General features: G+C 44.4%; 1 protein-coding gene across 1 annotated transcript in view; it reads right to left on the bottom strand.

Moving 5' to 3' along the window:
* LOC102017730 (UPF0577 protein KIAA1324-like homolog) overlaps positions 1–23,920 on the bottom strand; it is a gene marked incomplete at both ends in the record, with an annotated part of 67,641 nt that extends 43,721 nt beyond the window's left edge. The window contains 1 exon segment of the mRNA XM_013510156.1: positions 23,594–23,920. Coding sequence (XP_013365610.1) covers positions 23,594–23,920 — 327 coding nt within the window.

Genomic DNA, 23,920 nt, shown 5'->3' with positions numbered 1-23,920 from the left:
AGAAACCACTTTGAAGATATCAATATGTAATACAACAATCATTGTTAATTTCCTACCACTTTGTTTGTAACTGTATTGTCTGTACTGTTCTTTTGCTATTTTGTAAAAAGTTGTCTGTCTGTTAATGTTTTCCTCCTTTTATTTTTAAAATTAAAAAAAAGTTTTCCTTACTTTTTGATTACAGGATAGGTTGTTACATGTTAGTCAATTCTGTCAACATCACCCATAGAATTATTATAATCCCTGACCACTACTGGGATTTTTTTAGTTTTGTTTCCTCTTTTGAGTTCTATGATTTCCATGTTATGAATAGCGGACAATAAGGACACTTCTTTTTTGCCTTTCCATTTCATAACACAGACTTTTCCTCTCTGATATGCTAACATTTCTCCCTTTTTCAGTTTTTTTTCACAGATTTTTTTTTTTTTTTTTTTGTCTTTTGAGACAAGTTCTCACTATGCAGTTTAGGCTGGCATTGAGTTCACTTTGTAGCCCAGGCTGGTCTCAAACTCACAATGATCCTCCTGCCTCAGCCTCCTGAGTGCTGAGATTACAGCTGTGCGCCACCGCGCCCGGCTCTTTCATGGAGCTTTTGGCACCTCCGATTTAGTCTGAGTGTCCCAAAGGTGTCTGTCTGTACAGTAAGAGAATATTGCTGAGTTCTGCAGAAATATCAAAATTATACCTAATGTACTTACAGTATGAGCTTTTACAGCTAGTGACACAAAATTATAGGTTATTTTTCACAAATAAAATAAACATAAATTAGTAAAAGAAAATAACCAGAATTTATTATTAGATTTCACTAGAAACAAACATCAGAGGTGAATACAACATTCTAAATGTTAAAAATATGCAAAAATAGTCAATATAAAACAAATAAACAGATATACAAGTGTATCTCATGCAAACAAGAATCAACTGGTTGAAACGACACCTGCCCAAACAATGCTCGGGATACTCAGCACATAAATGCCCTGCCCGAGTGATGCTCAGGCTAAACCGTTACGTGGTTAAATACATGCAGTTTCTCATACAGATTTTATGTCAGTGAAGCTGGCAGAAAAAAGCTGTGTATGCCAACAAAAAAGTAACTGCTATGCTATGAATAATTACCATGCTAAGTGTATTTGCACATGTGCATAGAACAGGTTTCTATTAGCAGGCGTTTATCATTTATAAGATTATACAATCTTTTTCATACTGTTCTAAGTATGAACTCTTTTTCATACTTTTGCCACCTTTATCAAAATAATCAATGCTCATTCTCAAAACATGGAGCCACAGATAAAATTGCTGGCATCATCTTAAAAGTCGCCTGCCCACTGGCACAAGCACACGATTGGCTTTCAAAGTCAAGACACCAATTCTATCTAAACCCTTCCCTGCTCCCTGCTCTCTGCCTAAAGTTTCAGTTCTTCAATAAATATAAACATTTTAATTTCTCACTAAAAGAAAGTATAAAAGCTCTTCATTGAAAGACCTAGTTACAAATCCTTCAAAAAGGAAAAGCCTTTTCCTGATGATAGCGAATATCCCTGTATATCATATCTCAGCCGGCACTCCTTAAGCAACAGCAACTTTCACTTCATTTCCGGTATTAAACTTGGAAAGACTAACAGTTTAGAGCACCTACATTCAGGACAACCTTATTTCTCCCTCAAATTAGATACATCTCCAGGAATGCACCCAAAAATACCTAACATGACAAAGATTCCACTATAACAATATTGTGAGCCACAATAAAAAGTGAAATACATTCTAAACAGTCAGCAATGGAGAATTCCTGCAACACACTGTTATACAGCTACACAGTGGCATTTTGTGCACTTGTTTCAAGTTATACAATCTACCTCCGACTTGGCAAGATATCTGTGCCACAATGAGCACAGTCTGATTCTGTTTTTATGACTATGCAAATGACTGCATATTCATGAAGTAATACATGGATATATACATAAGTATTAATAGTAATAGTCTTTGTTTGGCTTGCTTGCATTTCCTGGTTTCTCTTATAATAAACATACATCATTTTTGTGCAAAGATAAAAGAGATCATTCAGGAGTAAAAGACATCATTCAGGAGAAAAGCAAACAGATACAGACTGAATGATTTGTCATTAACATCACTGGCCTAAGGTAAACAGATGTTTCATTCACATCACCAGAAAATACACTTCCAACTCTAACATTTCATGCAAGAAAACAGCGCCAGACACTTACCTAGGTTAGCATCAATTCATATAATGTTTCCCTGATATGCAAGAATATTTCACCGATGATCATAAAGACAAAATAACTGGAATAGCTAAGAAATGAGGTGTTCTATTTAAATGATTTTCAAAGGATAAAAACAATTTCATCCAAAAATGATTTAGTTCAATTTTCTATAGGGCTAAATGACATATGGTGAATGAAACTCAATCGTTCTTTGATGAAAGAGAAGCTGAGCGTCTCAAACATCAGTCATGCAAGTTATAAGCCTCTGAACACAGACAACATACAAGGGAGAGACAGCATGAACACGTTCTGACTCCAGCACACATCATGGAAGCGAGTTTGTTGAATTAATCCCAGATACATCCCTGTTTTCTACTGACATATGTCGGGCTCAGAGACCTAACACAGAAAATCATAAGCCAAGATTCAGGTCACTCTCAGTTAACTGCATCTTTTCCTAAGTTATTAAAGAAATCACTAAACAAGTAAATCTGAAACAGCATTGTATGTTCAGGAAAGATGAAGGAAGACTTAGAAAAGCATTTGAACAAAAGCAGAAACCAAAAACAACAAAGAATGACAGATTACACTACATTAAGACTCCTAACTCACCTGAGACCAAAATATCAGAGATGAAAAGACAAACAGCAACCTAGAAAAAATATGTGCAACAGATTGTCAAGACTGTCACCTTCATGATGTATTTTTTAAATTATTCTACTCATTAAGAAGGCAAAACTCACTGAAGATCATGAAGCAGACATCACAAAGGAAAGAAAATGACAAATCTGGCAAAACATTGTACATGAAATAGCAAAAAATACAAAATAGACACTGATTTTATTAAAATGACAATGACAACATGAAAAAGCAAAAGAAGAAACACTCAGATGGTAAAATGTAAATCAGTATACCTTTCTGTAGACAGTTTGGCAATACCTGTCAAAATCTTTACATGTGTATATTCACTGACAAAATAATTCTATTCCTAGGACTTTTATCCCTAGAAAACAATTAAGCAGCACTCTATATAAAGAAACATTCATCATATAATCATTTAAAATAGGGGTCAAAAGCTAAACTTTTATTCAAGGTATTGGCAAACTAAATTCTATTCATTAAATTTATGATATACTAGGAAGTTAAAGAATCACAAAATGTTCAAAACTGTTAGATGTAAATACAGTCACAAACCTGTATGTATAATATGATCCCAGACTTTCTCTTTTAAGAAAGAAGTTTTGTACACAGCTGTGTTTTACACACACTCATTCATATGCATGTACACACACTTTTAAAAAGACTGAAGGGAATATTCCAAATGTAAATCTAAGTTATTTATATTTCTGTATTTTCTAAATTCTCTAGGATAAATCTGCCACTTTGTTACCAGAATAAACTATTTAAGAAAATAGACATCTATTCATAGCAGTATTATTCATAATAGTCAAAAGGTAGAAAGAGGCCAAGTTTCCATCAACAGACAGACAAATTGTAGTTTATGTACACAATGAAATCCTGTTCAGACACAGGATAAAGCACTGCTCTCACCACAGTGTGGATCAAGCCCCAAAACATTACACTGAGTCACAGGGGCCAGACAGGAAGGATTACGTATTGTGTGTGAAAATGCCCAGGATAAATCCACTAAGACAAAATGCAGATTAGCAGCTGCCAAGCTGCAGGGAGCAGAGAGAGGAAAGAAAGCGCAGAGTGGATACAGGGCTTCACTTGGGAATGATGGAAACGCTTCAGAATTAGATAAATGTGGTGACCGCAGGACATTACTAACATGCTAAAATAAATGCCACTGAATTGTCCACTTGAGTATGCACCTAATCGTCACACTCCCCTTTAAAGTTCACCAAACTGTTTCAGTCACTTATTCCTCTAAGAAACCATTTTCAACACCAGTACACTCCAGGTATGCTGTCTCTACTGTCAGTACAAAAACAATAGTGCTAGTGTGGCCCTTACTATAAATTGTTAAAAAGAGTTCACATGAAGCATTTGACTCCTGAAAACCATTCTGTGAGGTAGGAATTATTATTTCACTATTAGTATCTCCTCTTTAGATAAGAGAAACGGAAACATAAAGTAGTTGGACCAGTAGTAGCAATTTATTGAGTGATAGAACTGGGATTTTAAACCCATCCAGACTGAGCCCAGTCTTCTCAACCACTGCAACTATTACATTCCACTCCCTTTCAAAGAATCCATGATCACTCTAGAAAAATTAGAAACAAAAGTAAATCTACGAAGCAGAGAAAAGACTGACCATAACCCTGCCACCTCATGTTAACACAGTGCTGCATTAATTTAATGCAGTGCACATTAACACAATGCAATTAGTTATTTTTTCTTTGCTGGGATAGTCCGGGGGGATAAAATACCCAACACCCAAGAGTTAAACAAGGAGAGGTTTATTTAGCTCACAGTTTACAGAGTCCAGTCAGCTGGCTCCAAGACAGGATGGCACATGGCAGAGGACAAACAGTTCATGGCGTGGCAGGCAGGAAGCAGTGAGTGCTCAAGGAAGGAAGGAGGTATATGTCTAGGCCACAACCACAGTAACCACCTCCCCCGCCAGACTCCACCACCAGTACCACACCTAGCTGTATACTCATCAGTAAACTAATCCAGCATCACACACACGCACGATCCAGTCACCCTCCCAAAAGCCCCACATATGAGCGCGAGGCTTTGTACAAACATCTAGATATAACCATAACATGCAGTTAATAATTTGTCAAACATTTTTCCATTTAGATACACATACTAATGTTTTCATAAAGTATTTTGTAATCTACCTACTATATTGTAAACCTCCTCCATGCTCATAAATGTGCTATCATATCAACATACTTAACAGCCTCATGGGATAGTATTTGATAGAGGAAAATAACTGGTCATCTACTAAAAATTTGGGTTGCCTATGAATAACTCTAAAGTGAACATTATGTGTACCCCATTATTCAACTTACTTAAGACAGTTACAGAAATACATGCCAAATGCTTGGTGAGAACATGTGTTATAGCTGACACCCATTTACAGAAAGTCTTTCAGTGTTTATAGTCCTATCTGTGTATTACAGGAGTACCTCCCCTTATTATACTTCTTTTACAGAATTTTCCCAGCAGTCCTCTAGTCTCCCTTATGGTTCATTTTATTTTCTACCACACCCCTAAACAGGCGTACACTCGCAAGAGAAGAAATTATATTTTCAATTTGAAGGATTATTTTAAATGTTTAAATTGAGGTACATAACATCTTTATAGTTGTGTTGAATTTCCACCACTGTGGCAAAATACCTGAGAGAAGCAACTAAAGAGGAAAGGTTCATTTAGGTTCACTGTCTCGGAGGGTTTGGTCCGTGGCTGGCTGGCCCCATGGCTTCTAGGCGCTGGCAAAGCAGAAACGCCACCGTGGAAGGGTGTGGAAGAGAGAAGCCGCTGACATCACAGTGGTCAGGAACGGAGAGCGAGCGGGCCTGTGCTGTGGCTTCTTCCTCCTCCTTCCACTTCTGCTCCGTCTGGGCCCCAGCCTGCTGGATGGCACTGCCCCACCTTTAGGGCAGGTCTCCCACTCAGTCGGCTGTTGCACACACAACTGTCCCTGGGAGCACACTCCAGACATATCCAGAGCGTGCATTAATAATTTCCCAGGTATTTCCCAATCCAATCAAGCTGATGATCACTAACAGCCATCACAATAACACTGAGCCTTTCTACTGAAGAGGATGATATATCTGTGTTCAGGAATAATTCTTTTCAAGAATTCCTATAGGATACTATCACTTTCAAATGAGAGAAGAAGGCCTCTGCAGTTGGAGTCCACAGGTGAGTGGAAAACTGAAGGGGATTAAAATGAAAAGCAGGTATCATCCAGGCCTCCCTCACATCACGAATCAGCGTCTTTCCCTACAGAAAACATCACAGGCTCACAGTCAAGGGTGCAATTTACTACCAACATTATGAATCTTCATTTTCCTGGGTCACCCTACAAACTAAGGCAGATTACAGAAGGCTGAGACCTTGGGGGCCCTAAATCTTTGTCTTCAGGAATGTTATGTCAAGTTAAATGTCTAAATTCAGCTCACTTAGATGAGTAAACGATACATCCAGTCATCCAATGGGGAAAAAGTACATGCAGCAGAAAAGGGAAAAGAGAGCAGGAGAAAGGAAAAAAACAGGAAAGGGAAAGCGGAGGAGAGTAACACACAGGGCAGGTTCAAAAGTCTGCTTGACGCTATTTGTAGGTAGACTTACTTTCTAGACACTGCCAGCCATATCTTCTGCCCAGCATGACACAGTGGGAAGGAAAAGTTCATTTAGCCAAGGAAACCCAACCCGAAGCAGACATCATTCCTATTCTCTAAGAACACAAGACCAGAAAACACAGAATAAAGCCATAAGATGCCAAACTCAAAAGGACTTCAGAAATTAACTAAACTAATCTCTTGGTCAAATGAGAAGATGGAACCCGAGGAAAAAAGTGAAAGTACTCAAAGACACAGAACAACAAGGCCCACATCTAGGCTGCATGTCCCGGCCGAGACCACCCTGGCACACAGAGTCTGTCCCTCTCCTCCGCTTACTTCCAAAACACAGAGGCAAAGTCAGAGTTTTAGACAATGTTTTTCTAGCTGGTTCAAGTAAATTGCAATTCTGTATACATCATTTAAGAACCAACAGTTCTACTAAACTAAAAACATTTAATGTCAAACAAGCAAGTTTACACAGTTCTTCCAAAATCCTCCCCATTAGATATATATTGTACTTTTTTAAAGAGCTGTTTAATTCACTGAACAAAAGTTTGTAATTGAAAGATTTCTATGAAATAGTGCAGAAGTGAAGGTCCACACTCTGGCCAGCCAGACCAGTTGACAGGAAAATCTACAGCTGGCACAGAAGAAAGCTTTAGCCACACATTCTCCTGTTGGTGCTGGATCACTAGGCCAGAAAACCAGGACCCGCTCAATCTCCACATCTGCATCTGGATGGCCGCTGAGAAGGCCCCAACACAAGACATCGTCACGAGTGTCCAAGCAGGAGCAGGAAGGGAGAGCCTGAGCATGCCACATCTTGGACACACAGAACACTGGGATGTCATGCGTGGGGCTCACCCAGGAGGCAGACATGAGCAGTCATCTGCTCTCACAGTTAGGATCTGACTGCTGCCCAGGCTCACCCGTGGAGAAGCCACTGGGAATATGCTTGCTGCTATCTCACTCTAGAGAAGAATCTGATCTTCTGAGTCGTTTGTCTAAAATGCTTAAAGTCAAACAACATGATTTTTAAAGGAAGGCAGAGGCAGAAAAATTGCCATGAGTTTGAGGCCAGTCTGGGCTACACAGTGAGTTCAAAGTCAATCTGAAATATACAACAAGACCCTATCTCAAAAAACCAAAAAAAGAAATTAAAAACCAAGTAGACAAAGTTTTTAAAAAATCAAACTTCTCTTCAGAAATTACTTAGTAGGTACTTTAGGGCATTGCTACAGGTTAGGATTCAAAACCAAACAATAACTTGAAAAATATTCAAAAACTATCCAATAAGGACTCTACGTAATGCTTCCCCCTCTTTTTCATTGAGACAGGGTCTCACTGTGTAGCCCATACTAGCCCTGAACTCACATTCTTTTTGGTTTCTCAAGTGCTGGGATTAAGGCATGTATATTTTGTTCATTTTAGGTATTGTATTCTGCCTTAAAACTAAAAGGGAGGAACACAAGCTGGAAAAAACATTTTCTATTCCCCAATTAAATTTATACTCTCCCTTCTTGTACTGAAGGATTTAAGAGTTAATGGGTTTATGTGCTAACACACCATTAGTTATGATCTGTGTTTTCCAAATAAAATCCATTACAGTCACAAACTACTTTATGAGAATATATCCCTAGAACTGGTTATACAAAACCAAGCCAATTTCTATACTACTTTTGTGCAGCAACAAAAATTCATATAACAAGCCTAATTTGTCTCCTTGACAGCGGTAATATCCTTTCAGATCAGATGTGGCCTTGACTGAGACCTAGATTGCTGCCATGCTGAAAAGAGGAGGAGATGGTACATATATTTAACAGACCGTTTTCCCAAGGAAAAGAGGTCACTTTAGCTCTTCTTCCTAAAGTACAGAAAGTTTTCATGTACAAGCTTAACGGTCCTGCTAGTTTAAACATGGCTAAAGGAGCAATCTAAGAACAATCTGACCTCATGCTCACGGGAGTATGAGAGTCCACCTCTCTGGCTCATTTTGTATCTCCTTCCTAGAGGAATTTTTTTTACATCACACACAAGTGTTCATTTTGTGGAGGAAACCCACCTCATTCCCCAAATCTTCTAAAACAGCACCTGAGATCACCAAGACTAGACTGCATAGCCAGTAACTGCAGCTAAATACCACCCACCAGAAAGCCAAGCGTGTTAGAATGAAACTTCAGACGTGATTCTCTGAGAAAGCAAAGGTGTTATAAATTACATTCCCCCTTCAGATGTTCAAGTCTTAATCCTGAGTACTTTCAATGACCTTATTTAAAGATAGGGTTTTTGTAGAGCTAATCAAGTTAAAATGAGGTTACTGAGAGAGGCCTGAACCCAACGTGACTCACAACCTTGCGAAAGGGAATCTGAACACAGGGAAGCCAGATGTAGAGTCAGGGGAGACAGCTAGCTCCCGCAGAGAGAAGAGGCCTGGACGGAGCCTCCGCAAGCTCTTGGAGGAAACAGGCATGGGGCTCTTAGACTCCACACCAAGCGCTTTGTGTTCCTGAAGCCCAGTTTTTGTATTGTGTGCGGCTGCCTCACCAAACTGGCACAAAAGACTCTCTCTAAACCAGAAGGAAGGGGCACGATCACGTAATATCAATAAAGAGGTTGGACTTAATTAAAAGATGCAGAATTGGGCTCGGGATATAGCTCAGTGGCATAAGCGCCTGCCTGGCAAGCACAAGGTCATGAGTTTGATCCCCAGTACTGCAAAAAAATAAATAAATAAATAAAAGATGCAAAATTATAGTTAGTGCTTCATTTTAGGAGATTCTTAAACAAGACATAAATAAAACCAGGGTTGCATCTTTAGCCATCAGGGAAATGCAATCAAAACTACATTGAGATTTCATCTTGTCTCAGAATGGCAATCATCAAGAATACAGAAAGCAACAAATGCTGACTAGACGCAGGAAAAGGAACTCTCAAATGCTGTTTAAGGAATGAAAACCAGTACAGTGGAACTCAGTCTGAAAGTTCCTCAAAAAATGAACACTAGAACACCACCCACTCTTGGGCCTGGAGGAATTACACTCAGCAGATGACAGAGGTTCCTACATACCCACCTCTGCTATGGCACAACTCACACAGGTGACACGTGGAAACAGCCTAAGAGCTTGTCAGGCAAATAGACAAAGAAAGCCTGGTATGTACACAGAGGAGTACTATTCAGCCATAAAGAAGAATGAAATTAAGTCATTTGCAGGAAAATACATGAAAGCGAGGATCATCATTACATTAAGCAAAATAAACCAGACTCAAAAAGACAAGCACTGCATGTTTTTGCTAATATGGAGGGGAAAAAGATATGCAAGTAGAAGGCACGATTATTAGGCAAGAGGAGGGAAAGGAAGAAAGGGCAGGATGTAAGTAAGGGAGGGTAGTGGAGATGCATAGGATCAACACATGTTATACGCACGTGTGAAAGTGGAAAATTAATATGCACTAATAATATACACATACACAGGCAAAAGACACTGGAAATGGCTAAAAAATGAAATCACTGCTATTCCTGGAGCCGAACCCTGCACCTGGAGGGACAGCCGGCCTCCCCTCCCCAGAGTCACTGTCGCCAAGTGCCTGGGACCTCTCCCTCCGGACGGCCTCGTCCTCCCCGTCCTCCCCGTCCTCCCCGTCCTCCCTGCCCAGCCGCCAAGGCCTGCAGAGCAGCTCTGCGGGCTCCCGCTTCCGGCTGCTCTTCCCGCCCCCTCCAGACCCTTCCGCCCGGATCAGAGCTGCCCTTCCTCCCCGGGCCAGCTGCAAGGCTCAGTCCCCAGTGCCCTCCCGGGTCCAGGAGCACCGGACTCCCTCCCCAGCGCTCTGGCCGACACCGCCCCGCAGCCTGGGGGCTCCTGACCGCCCCGAGCGATCCTGATGGATCTTCCTCTAACGCGCACAGCAGCTGGGTCAGCCCATCCTGAGCCCTCCTCCACGAGGCCGAGCCAGCCCAGGCCCTGCGACGCCCTGCGCTCTCCTGTCCGGCTGGGAAGCCTCTTCCGACGGGGCTCCAGTTGGCCTCCCGCCGGCAGGGACAAAACCAGGCTTTCGTTTTAATGCGCCCAGGGCACCCTGGGGTGACCACACCGCCCCTCACCTCCCCGTACCCCGCCGCCACCCCTCGCTTCCGCAGCCTGTCGGCAGCACTGCCGGCCCCAAGCCGCGCAGGGCTCCCTCCGTCTTCGCGAGGGGCCAGCTCCCTGCTCAGGCCCGCCCGGCACATGTGCAGTGCAATCCGCGTGCCCGCAGCCCAGGGCTCTGCATGTCTTCCTCGATGTACTCCCAATATCTAGGCCGGAGCGAACAGAAAAAGAGGCTGGATAAGAATTTGCTGGGGGAACAAACGGCCGCGCGGCCTGGCACCGAGCGCTGTTAAATTAATGGCGCCCTGAAAACTCGCTGTCACACACGTGATTCTGGGCTGTGCTCAGCGACCCCGCGCTGGAAAGAAACGCCTGGCCGATGCTTCCCACCTGCACCAGGCTGACACTCGCTCCCCTGCACGGTGAGCTCCTGCCGGAGGATTTTCCATAGTGATTTTTGTAATTTAAACAGTTGTAAATCTGATTTTGGAACTTGGTAGAGAAGGCTGGATTTAAAGAGTCGTTAAGACAAAGGTTGTAAGTAAGATAAGCAGGTGGGTGAAAAATGATAGCAACGCTTCTGCACAGGTGGGGGCTGGCAGGTGACGCTCATCTTTGCTCGGATTACTCAAACTGTTCGTAAGAAATGTGAGTGAGTTCTATTCACAAAAGAGTAAGAGTTAATGAAGGAAATATGGTGAGAGTCTTCAGAGCGAACATGTACAACACAGGCCAACACCGTGCAGCTGGGGAAATACGCACGGGTGACCCAGAAGTCCAGAAGGAGAGGAGCAGCTGGACACAGGCCTGATGCTGCAGAAATGGAAGAGGAGAGGGGAGGAAACCACCCGGAGGGAACAGGAGGATGGCAGGGAGTTGGACATGAACAAAGAATTGAGAAAATAAAAGAGCCTAGGTAGGACAGGTCAGAGAAACTTGCCAGCTAAAGAAGGTGGGGCTGAGGGCCAGGCTGCCCCGGCCTGTGTCTCCTAGAGAACCGAGCCACAGTCACCCGCCTGTCGTGCCGCGATCGCACCCTCTGCCCCCTGGACGGACTGAGAAGAGGCCCAGACAGGACACGTCAGCCAGGCACAGTGCACAACAGCACCTCTGTCTCCTGGGAGCAGAAGAATGAGAAGGACAGAAGGGCCCCAGCACTGACAGACCCACATCAGTCTTTGGGAATGCTGCACCTGTTCTAAACACAGAGCTGCTGTCAACCAAACTTCATCACTTCCTACCAAGAGGAAAGCCTCACTGCCTTGCTGATCTTGCTTACAGCACTACAGTTCCAACTAATATTATAGGTATTTGATTGTTCTTCCAATTGAGTACAAAGTCTGCTCTCATTATTTATACGGTATGCAAATGCCCACTCCACATACTAGTCCTCTTTTCGAAGAGTAGCTAGAAAAATTTTCCATTCTGTAGGTTGTCTCCTCACTCTGCTGATTGTTTCCTTCACTGTGTAGCTTTCCACTTGATGCAGTAGAGGTCCCTTTGTCAGCATCAGAGTCTTATTTCTAAAGTTCCACAGGCTTCTGGCCTCAGGTCGCCTGGCACTACTGCCCTCACCCCACTATGGCATGTCCTGTCTGTGTCCCTTATTCCCCACACCATACAGAAAGACAGGGTGGAAAATGCTAGCGGTGAGTGCTTCTTACCATGGACAAACCACAAGGAAATCCTCCTAGCTCATTGGTATAGCTCAGGAAGGAGTCTGCCAGATAAGAGGGACTGCCCACAGATGGCATAGACATGCCACCCTCAAAACAGGAGGTCCATGGCCTCCCACGCCCTCGTGGAAGGGTGACACAGAGCACCACACACAGTCCTTCTTGTCACACTACAAGAGGAACTGGCATCTTCCCTGGAAATGAACACTTTCTGAAACACATGACCAAGAGCATATCACCTTGAGCAGGAAGAGGACTGAGAACGACTGATGCAAGGCAAACCTGCAGATCGGTCTGATTCAGTGCCTCAGTCAGATTCAGCCCACAGCTCCAGAGCCAGTGTGCAGAGCAGCGGGCACACAGCCCAGTCTACAAGCAGAGGGCGTGGTGGCTCAGGAGAGGGCGTCTCTGAAGACAAACACCCCACTCTGTGGCTGGCTGGCTCTATCAGCCACTGGAAGCTGTTAATTACAGAGATATGGATTGCTGTGAAGATTACTGTTAATATAAGTCACGTGTTTCACTACTGCATAAATGGCCAGCTGTCAAAAACATCAAAGATAATTAACCGAAAAATGTTAGAATTAACAAGACAGCTCTATAAGAAACAAGAAGCTCAATTAATTTCCAAAACCAATTCAACATATCAAGGAAAAGTCAATTAAAAGTTAAAATTGTAGGGGGAAGCAAACAATAAAATAGGAGTACACAGACTGCCTCTAAAAGAAATATGAGGACAAATAAACAGCAGACTCTAAGAAAACTTACAAAATTTTTCACAATTACTCTGAGTTTGAACTGTCAGACTAATAGTCGAAAAATATTTGAGTTGAAAGAAAAACAAAAGCATCATAAAAAAATTACAAACTTTTGTGTGAAATCCTGGTACCAAAGGCCAACAGTATAGAAAACAGCCCAAAACAAATCAAATAAATGCCTGTGTGTGTATATGCCAAATATTATATATAAAACAACAGATTACAAAGAAAACACATACCCACATATAGAATGGGTAGCACAGAAAGTCAACAGAGAAAGGATGCAGCAGGAATGGTTCATTATACTATCTATAAACACTGGTTATCAAGAGAAGGGTCAGCTATATCAAACCTTACATAACACTTTTAATGAATCAAAATATGTCAGTAAGTTTACAAATATTGTTCAACCTGGAAAAAATTATTACCAAACTCTGTTTATAGAATATCCCCATTTGGTAATCGTGTATGTGTTCATAATGAAACCTCTGCTGTGGACCCTGGATACTTGTGACCAAGGCGGCTGACACCTGAGTGTTGGGGGCAGCACCTGGGCTCACAGTGGCCCAACCAGACTGGAAAACACCAGGCCAGGTTCATTAGTCTGGGAGAGGTGAGTTAACAGACACCCTGCACTTGAAATGTTATCTGCTCTTCCCTCAATATTTATTATTCCTATTATAAATGCTAAGATATTAATAAGAGTGGTGTACTTATTTTGTGGGATTATGAGTATTTTTATTGCCTCATTTTTCTAGAATATTCATACACTGCTTTTATGGAAAAGTGACAAACAACAGTGAAACAAAAAAATAGAGAGAATGACGTTAATACTCATCTGCTCTTTGGAGAGGGAGGACTTTCCTAGGGTCCCAGGTTCACCTGTGTTAAAGCATCAATTGCTATCTGGCTCAAGTTATTTGCAAGTACATATAACTGATAGGCTCAAGGGTTATCAAATAGGAGTCTGCATTTACCTTACAAATGAAAGGGACAATTCTGTTCTCAATTTTAGGCCACTAAACACCAAAGGGCATTGTCTCATGTTTACACCGCAGCAATATTAAAGTGATAAAATGGCAAAAACAGGAAAGAATATGTCCTAAGACTGAAGCACCAAGGGCAGGGACTTCCCTTCGGGCCTGTGGCAGGAGGTGTGACTGGGCCTCCAAAGTGTGGCACACCCTGGTATCCACCATAGTAACTGTAGATACCACACAGTGATCACAGCTCGAGGTCTGCATAGACACCACGCAGGCCAGCAGCCCTCCTAGAGCCAGAGGCTGCGATTGTTAAGAGTGCAAAGCAGCAGCTCCTACAGATAGAAACACCTTCCCGAATGAGTTAAGTTTTGTATTCTTCTGTCTACTACTTACAGATCCAAATCTTATCTTCTAAATGGGCAGTATACCAATGCCTCTCATGCACAACCGCACTGAATGTTTGAAGCTCACCATCATAGCCCCTTACATCTTCTCTAAGCTAAATACCCCCAATTCCACTGAGTAGTCCTCAGGTGACATACTGCCCAAAGAATTCACCCTCATATATACATCTCAAGCCAATGCCACCTATGTCAATACCCTTCTTTAAATATCACATCTAGGTTCAATTAATGACCTAAGATAGATGCCTACCTCCCTTGAGTCAAACACTCTATCAATAGAACCGAGGATCCTCTGTCGTTGCTTTTCAGCAGCCATGTGATATCTCTGGCTCCAAAGTACTTTTAAGAAGAGTTCCCCCATCCTGTGCTTAAACGTGTAATTTTCAGAATCGAAAAGAACAGCCTACATTTAAACAAATTATGTTTGTTTGCTCATTATTATAATCTTTCAAAATCACTCTGAACCCTAATTCTGCTTTCCAATTCATTAGGCAGCCTTCCCAGCTTTCCACTTCACAAAATGTGGTTGTGCCTCCTCAAATCCAGAGCACTGGTTACGTGGTTACAGTAAAGCAGCACAGGGCCGGGATCCCGCACTGGACAACGTCTCCCAGCTTAGCATCAACTCCTTACACTAATAACCTTGGAGTATATTTGTTCAAACAGCCAAGAATCTCCCCATGACGGCACCGTTTACCACACATTTCTCCACTTGTGCAGAAGGTGTGACAACCACCCAAACACCTTGCTGGATCACCCTGTCTACACCCCTCTTAGGACTGATGGAGATCCCCCTTGGACCTTGAGCCAGTGCCTGTGCCTCTCCCTCCACCCTCTCCAAGCACTCGTTCCTGTAATTGCTCAGAGCCGGTGACCTCATGAACCCCAAGGCCTCAATTACACCTTCTGACTCAGGACTCCAGCTGCCTCCGGCTGCAATGGGACATTCTGGGTCCTCAGGAGAGCACTGCACAGTGTCCCTGAGCTCCTGAGCTCGGGAGGTGCCGTGCTGAGCTCATCTGTTCCTCACCCACCACCTCCTCTCCTCTCCCCTCCCCTCCTCTCCCCCCTGCAGGGTCAGTCTCAGTCTCAGTGAAAGACAGCAGCCTCTACCCAGAACAAAAACCCTATGGTCACGTTAGACTGAAGTTTATCACTCAGCTAGATTCACCAAAAATGAGACTACCAGCTGTTGAATCCAGCCCTTCTCTATATGTTGCCCTTACTAAAAATAAGAGCTCATACACATAAAAACAATGAGAAAACCTACACAGAAATTCCTCAAAAGGTGATGCTCAGAAAGCTGAGCGACATGAGCGTATTAACCCCGCCCTCCACTCCTCATGGCCCAGCTCTGCTTAGCTCTGTCTGTTCTCTTTATGGGAGAAGTGCTGGGCTCCAGATGGTGCCGCTGCCTGTACTTCAGTCCCTCACCCCCTCCCTACGCCTCTGAGGAAGGCTCCCACACCACCTTTGAGCCCCTCAGTCTCCACTGCCCTTGGGACCTGGTATTTCCTGGTCACATGAGCCCCAAGTCCTCACACTGTCCACTTCTCTGTTCCACTCAAGCTGTCTTCTATGACTGAGATGTACTGGTCTCTGAGCACCCTGCAGAGCACTCCCAAAAACCCTTCACAACCAGGGCTTCCCATCCCATTTACCTGCTGGTCTCCGCCCACCTGTGTCTCCACCCACCTGTGCACCACCCCATCATGATGCCTAACCTGTCCACATGGCAAGCACAGGTCTTCCCATGAGGGTTCCCACAAGAGAAAAGCTGTACATGCCATGAGCCCGCTAACTACTAGATGAGCAAGTAAACATACAACCACTGAAAAAGAACAGAAAATAGAGTAGCCTTGTCTTGAAATTTCAGAACACACCTAGAACAAAGAAAGTCAACCCAAACCTAAGAATTCATTGCCACTTTGCAGTTACTTCAGGATTTTTCTCAGCCAAATACACAAAAAACTTCATATATCATAGGAATTTAACAAGGCACTGTGTATCAACAATCACTTTTTAAATATTAAAATTTACTCCTATTTGATACGCTATAGGAACTAATTCCGTATGTTTTTGGGTTTTGGTTTCTTTGGTACAAGGAATCGAACTCAGGACCTTGCACTTGCCAGGCAGGTGCTCGCACCACTGTGCTATATCCCCAGCCAGTCCATATATGTTTTTATGGACTAAAATAGTTGCTTAACCTGAGTATTAAATATTTCAAAATATATTGTTATGGCTTGTGTCTAGGTGTCCCCCCAAAGCTTCCTGCAGTCACAGGTGGGGCTTTTTCAAAGGTGGCTCCATCTACAGTGTGTGACACTGGGACTGATTCACGATGCAATGCTAGGATCAAGGGCACTAGGATTAAGAGTGTGAGTGCTTCCCACCCTAAGTACCCTGGATAAGATATAAGGGACAGAAAAAACTATGGCTGTCTCTCGCTTGCTTTGGTTCCTTCTGCCTACCATGAACTATTTCTCTTCTGTGATGCCTGTCTGCCATCCACCCCTCCTTGGAGCCAGCTGATTACGGACTGAAATCTCTACAAACTGTGAGCTAAATAAATTTTTCCACCTTTAATTTTGTGTGCCTGGTATTTTGTCTCAGCAATGAGAAAAAAGTAACTAAGACATATATAGACAGAGAAAGATCTAAGGGATATTTTCACTGTATATATACTATCCTTACTAAAAGTGAGAGCTCATATATATAAGAAACACAATGAAAAAATTTAAACAAATTCCACAAAAGATGAAATATAGAAATCTAAGTGACATGAAACACATTAACCCTCATTAGTGATTAAAGAAATATAAATTACACTAATGAATAGTCTTTTCTAGCATCAAATTAGTAAAAAAAAAAAGTTTTCAATGTTGACCAGGATATAGTTCATCATCTTTATCCTGAGGATTTCTGCTACAAGTAGCCCATCTTAGGTAATGAGAAATTTAGATAACTTTTACACTATTGTTTTATTATCAAACTTTTATACCACAAAGAATTAAAAACCTGCTTTCCCAAGATGAAACTTACTCATTCACTCAACAAGCATTTATTGAGCACTTCTACTGTGTGCCAGGGACTGTTCAAGGAAGGATTATAGTAGTATGTTTAAGTATATACACCAGTGGTGGCAAACCTATGGCACATGTGTCACAGCCCACTGTTTGTTATCTTGAAAGCTCTAAAAGCTTCGCAGTCATAGAGTTCTTTACAGAGGTTACAACTTATTGGGGGAGGGAGGAATCATATAAACCAAATAAATGATTGTAAAGTTTGTTATTAGTATAGGAGTGAGTTTATTTTAAGAGGCAAGATCAGGCCCCCTCTCCTCAAGCGCTGTCTCACCCTCTCTTACCACAGATGATAAGAAAGCCCTCCCTGGAGGCTTAATCTTCAACTTCTCTTGAGCCCATCAAGTTTCTTTTACTGTAAACCACCTGACAGGGTGGGTGAGAAGAGGGGACACCTCAGGCTTCCAGCGAGATCACACTGGGCCTCACCTGCCAGACACCCTTGGAGCTGAGATGCAAAGCGAAGTTACAGCTTAGCCAAGCAGGGCATAATGGAAGCATGGCCAAGAAGCCAAAGGTAAGCACAGCGAGATGTTCAGACTCCAGCTACTTTTTCAGCACAAACAAAAGAATTTGCTGCTGCAGGGCACAGAAGAAAAAGCCACAGAGCCACAAATAGGGAGGAGCTTCCATTCAATGAAATCTCAAGGAGTAGTTCTGGGCAAAGCGTGGAAGCTCAGTGTGGAACACATCAGATTCAAGGTATCCATCCTAGTGGGACACAGAAGCTATATGTGATGGGAATGCAGGACAAGGCCCACAGAGGAGCAGCGCATTTGGGAGCCATCCACCCATAGGTGCTGCGCAAATCCAAGAGAATGAGTGACATCGTCGAGAGCATGAGGTACAGAAATGTGGGAAGACCTGGGTCCAGTCCTGGAGCTGTCAATGTGAAGAGGCCAGGGACATGAGGGAGACCGGCAAACTGGGTAAGGAAGACCCACAACACCATGATCTGCTGAACCAAGCAGGATTTCCAGGGATGACAGCAGTTGATGCACAACCACTCTGGTTAGAAAAAAATATGATTGTAAAATCCTTTCATGCAGAAACAAATCTACCTACCACATTCCAGCTCTTTCACTCTCGAACCCAGCTCCTTAGAAACACTGACCTTCACTCCTGTGAGAGTAACTAAGATGGCCCACGCATTAGGATTCACAAAGCACTGAACCTGACCTTCACAGGAACTCTGACACAGATACAGCAGAATTTACCCCTGCCACTATCAGACAGCTTGAGTACAAAGATGTTGGTGTGCTCAAGGTTGAAGACCCAGTGGAGAGGGCTCAGTCTCAGTTATCTTCACACTCCTTATGCTACATCAAGATGACACTCTATAGCTGGCATGAAACGTAACCCACCCTCAGCAACGAGCAACAACAGAGCCTCCCTTATGCTTGCCAGCTTTCTCCATTCTGCTGCCTGTCTCGGGAGCATCCTCACCAGTCTCTACACGTGCTGCTTCCGTCAGGCTGTGAGCTCCTAGTGAATGGTGGCAAACCTATCATGCAAGCCACAGTGGGCTGCTCATGTCACTGAGAGCACCACAAGGTTTGCCATCACTGTCCTGGCCCAGGGCTGTGGCATCCCCAGCATCCTGTTTGATCCCAGCATCTTGCACACGTCCTGGTGTAGAGAAAGTAACTAAAGAACTGGAGGGACAGTACTTCAAGGGAACAGGAGGAACTCATGGCCCACTGGATGGGATGCTTGATTGGTTTCTAAGCAGAAAGCTAGAGTGACGCAATGAAACCAGACCCTGGGTTTCAGGCCACTTAAACTACATCTCTTTGGATGGTAGTCTCACACTGAGAGTGTACCCTAATCCCCCAAAGGACAGGCCACAATGCAGACTGCTGGGCCCCAGCCCTGGGTTTCTGGTTTGGGGTGTGTGTAGGGGCTGAGCACTTGTATTTCTCACAGGTACCTGGTAATCCTCATGCTGCTGGTCCTAAATCACACTTTGAGAACCAGTGGTTTAGAGAAAAGCTCCTAAAACAGCAAAGCTTCCAATGAGGGTAATAAAAACGATCTTCAACTCCAGAGTTGTAAACTGAAAATAAAGTTCAATATATTCTAATTACTGGGGTTTTATTTCAGACTCTTAAATCTGGTATAACTGATGGAAAACACCAATTACGACTAAATGCACCATAAAGAACAATTCCTTTGCATAAGTGAAGAAGGAGAAGCCAACTACTGACTGTATTTTTGAGCCAATGATTAGGGTTTCCAGAAAAGAGGGTCTATGTCTTTTTTTTTTTTTTTTTTTTTTTTTTTTTTTTGGTTTTTCTCCGGTACCAGGAACCAAACTCACGACCTTGCGCTTGCCAGGCAGGCACTTTGCCGCTGAGCTAAATCCCCAGCCCCGTCTTTTTATTTTTAAAGCCTTTTTAAAAAGCATTTTCAATCACTGTTTGCTGAATGGATGACATCATTTCCCTCCTAAATGAACATACCACGTTCTTAAGAACAGAAATGGTACCTGTGTACAAAGTCTCTGGAAAAGCATACGATGCCCTCATGTTACTTACAAAATGGCACCCTCTCTGGCAAAAACTACCCATCCTCAAGAAAAACGCAGACCTGCACCAAGCAGATGTCTGGGCCCCCTGAGCTCTGGATGGATTCTAGTGCTTGCTTCCCGTTGGGTGCCCTCTACGGAACACAACTTGTCCACCACCCAGGTGGCCCTGAGTACATGAAAAACCTGTAAAACAAAATCTGGATGCCAAAGAGGGTAAATACAAGGGTGGGACTAGAACTCAGAAAAAAGACCCATTGTCTTCTACAGTCAAGCAAGGGCCAAGAGGGGTAGGAACTGATCTAGGCCAGGAGCCTTCCACTGTGTGCAGCTTCTATCATTACCACCACCACCTTCATGCAAGTGGCCTTCTCATCCCTTGGGTCCTAACTTTCGCTGGAGGGTTCCCAGGCTCCTTGCTCCACACAGGCAGGCTATGCACGCTCACTGCACAGTCATTTTCCACAACACTCACGGCAGACGTAACCACATTGTGTGTGGGCTTATGGTGAGTCTGCCCCACGGGACTGCAGAGCTCTTTGGGCAGGGGCCATATGTGTTTTCAGCATTTTACCATCAGTACCTGGTACATGAGTGCATAATAAACATGTGTTGAATACTAAAATATAAAAATATTACACATGCTGTATTAAGAAAGCCAGAACTATCTGCGGTTTCTTCACAGGGAAGGGAAAGGTAGCCAAGTGTGATGTTTTCTGACAATGAAGAGTAAGAATGCAGAACACTGTGAAGAATACAGTGCAATAGGAAACTTTCACTCTGTGCCTCGTGCTAAAACATGACACTTCACAGATCTGTCAGCTCTGAGCTTTACATCGTAAATATTGGTGGTGTGAATACTTGCTCATATTTGCCTAAAATATGAGAAACGGTTCTCAGCATAAAATCTTGAAATGGAGAATTTACCTCTGCAGGCAAAACAGACAAGATTAATTACGTTAACTGCCCACACACAGAGACAGAGTCCTAGCACCGCCAGCAACAGCGTGGCTTCGGGTCTTGGGCACCTCCCCCACAGCCCATGACCTTCAGAGCCTTCCTCACCAAAGACATTTCTCAGCCACCGCATTCAAAGTCTGACCTAGAAAACACCAAGTGCCCTGACTGGCATGGAGTGGACAGTCCCAACACCTCACCACGGCTAGGGAGGCCACGGAACATACCCTCCCCACTAACCCCAGCCTACCCCACAGGGACAATGGGGAGGTAGACCCAACCTTCTCAGTCCACACCTTCTGAGGACTTCTTCGGGCAAGGGACACATGGCTCCCCCTCTTCACAGGGTACGTGCCCCGTCCCTTCCCGGGAACCCAAAGGGCCATGTTCCTCCTACATGAGCCATGGCTTCTGCTTCTCCTCTGAGGGCACCTCGATTTTTACCCCCTCGATGTGGGTAAACCCAGTCCTCTCTGACTCCGTCCTCTCTCCCTGGATGGTCCTCCCTAACTACATTCACAGCTCCTCCAAGTGACCCTCAGGTCTGGTACCAGCCGACCATGCTCCCTGGCGGCAGCAAGCAGATGCACAACCGCACCTAAAGCCACCTCTCTGGAAGTGCCTCTCCCTCCCTCCTGCCCTGCTGCTGGAGGTAAGAAGCATCCTCCTCTCTCAGAGCCAGTCCCCACACTCTCACTTGCCACATCTGCTTCCTGTCACCCTGCCTAAAACATCACACCCTCTTTTCCACCTTCACCTGGACTCCAGGAGTCGCCTCCTAGCAGGTCTCACCTCTTCCTACTTCCCAGCCCTTTCCTGTGACCTCCACAGTGATGCCAGACCAAAGCATGTTTCATCAGTTTTCTAAATCCTTCCATTGCTCCATCACCTGCCAAACGCAGACCAGCTGCTCAGTGGCCAGGCCCTCAGACCAGGCTCCCGCCCGCAAGACAGCACTCAGGCTGAGCCTCTGCGGGTAGAGCCTGCAGGTAGAGCCCACTTCTCCCCACAGACACCATGCTGTTTTGTGCTTCTGCCCTGGGACAACAGTGCCTCACACCAGAGATTCCTTCCCCAAATGAGGCCACACTCACACCCGACCCTATCTGTGAGGCTAATCCCCACTCATGTCCTCCACGGGGCCCCTTCCACCCAGGTCTGACAGCCCCTTGTCCTCTCAGCACAAAATTCCTTCTTACAAGTGTTTGCTTGCGTGCCTGTCTCCTCTTTAAATTATATTTTTTAATTTGTAATTTTACATATGACACTTTGCCTGCAATATAGCATGAGCTGAACAAATGTGAAAGAAATACTGTTGGCAAAACTCGTCATTCTCATCACAGGACTTAGAAAGACCAGTAGAGTCAAATTATGCGAGATTTTAGAGCAATAAACTTACAATCAGCTATCTTGTGATTTAATTTGCAAAATTTAAATAATGCATACACAATCCACTTAGTGCTGTTCTTTCTCCTCTGGCGTACTCTTTTAATACCTTACTCCACTGTGAATCATCTGTTGGCCTCTATATTTTCCTTTGGCAGCCCTATTAAGTCTCTACACAGTCAGCCAAAAAGCCCATTCTCAGATGAACCTAACCTAGGAACCTTTGGGCCTGCACTGTGGACCTTTCCTGAAATAGTCCCATCTCGCTCCACTGATCTAGCAACTCTCATTTATACAGATTGTTCTTTTACTATATTAATCTCATCTCATCCTCCCAATAAAAGTAGGTCGGTTTTTATTACTATAATTTTACAAGTGAAAAACAGTTACCAAGAAACCCAGAAATGGCAGTTGTTCGCTCCTCACACAAAAGCCCTGGTGATCTTGCGCTCCCTGACGTCCAGTCCCTCTTTCCCCTCGGGTACTGTCAGCCCTGTGCACACACTTACACAGCCACGTCCTGCTCCAACCCTCCACCAGCTACTGCCGCGTGACTCCTGCCAAACAGCACTTCCTGCTCCCACTCCGACTTCCACCCCGCTGCTCTGATCACAGTCAAACATGCCACAGCAATCATTTTCTCCCTTTTCCTATTTCACAAGCTAAGGACGCTGACAAAGGAAGCTATATTTTATGAATTTCACCCCAGAGCCCAATCCACTGCAAAAATCTAAGTGAAACTTTGACCCACAACCCAGCTGTCTTTCAGAAGGGCATTTTTTCCAATCTCAGGCAGTCACCACTGAGGACTCCCGGGTCAACATCGCCTGCTTCTCTTCTTTCTCCTTCCCTCTACAACCAGGCAAAGAAAATGTCAGACAATGCAACTTGTAAAACACGACTACTTTTATAAAAATACTGGCAAAAGGCACGAGACCAGCTACGTGAGGAAAACGAGGCTCAGAATGAACGCCGGATTTGTGCCCACTGGTCCACACTGTCACGTCACTGAGAGTTGGCTGGAGTTTGGCCTCTCCCTGTCTTCGCACCCGCAGGGCCCGGCGTTCCCCTCCGGGCACATGGAGGCACACTGCGGTCTTAGCCGCGCCTGCACTCAGGCATTCCCTGGCAGGCTTCAGAGGGCCCGGCCCACCCCGGCGCCAGGCAACCCTCACCTGAAGCCCGACAATCGCGGGCCTCTCCTGCTTTCCTCACAGGTAATGTCTCAGAGAAACAATGATCAAGCTTACAAATGCGCTCGGCCGCGCAGACCAGACACCACGCAGCAGGCTCGGCCCTGGCGGCCAGGAGACCTCCACTCTCAAGGGGCCTCCAACTCCAGGCACGGGTCTCCACGCGGAGCAGCAGGGACTCGCGCAGCTAGCCGCGAGCAGGCCAGCAGCACTCCCGAATCTCTTCTCTGCTCGCGGTCTCAGAAGGGCGGTTCTCTCTTGCGGAGTTTCCACAGCCGGCAGGGTAAGGAGCGCGGGTCGGAGCCTTCCTTCCGGCCGCCCGGGCAGCGGCTTGGCACAGCGGCCCGCGCTCCGCGGAGCGCCGTCTGCGCGACCTCGAAGCCC

The sequence above is a fragment of the Chinchilla lanigera genome, unplaced genomic scaffold, assembly GCF_000276665.1.
Source record: "Chinchilla lanigera isolate Chin_1 unplaced genomic scaffold, ChiLan1.0 scaffold00220, whole genome shotgun sequence".
NCBI lineage: Eukaryota > Metazoa > Chordata > Mammalia > Rodentia > Chinchillidae > Chinchilla > Chinchilla lanigera.
The sequence above is the reverse complement of the archived record's forward strand: the minus strand, read 5'-3'. Positions and strand labels throughout refer to the sequence as shown.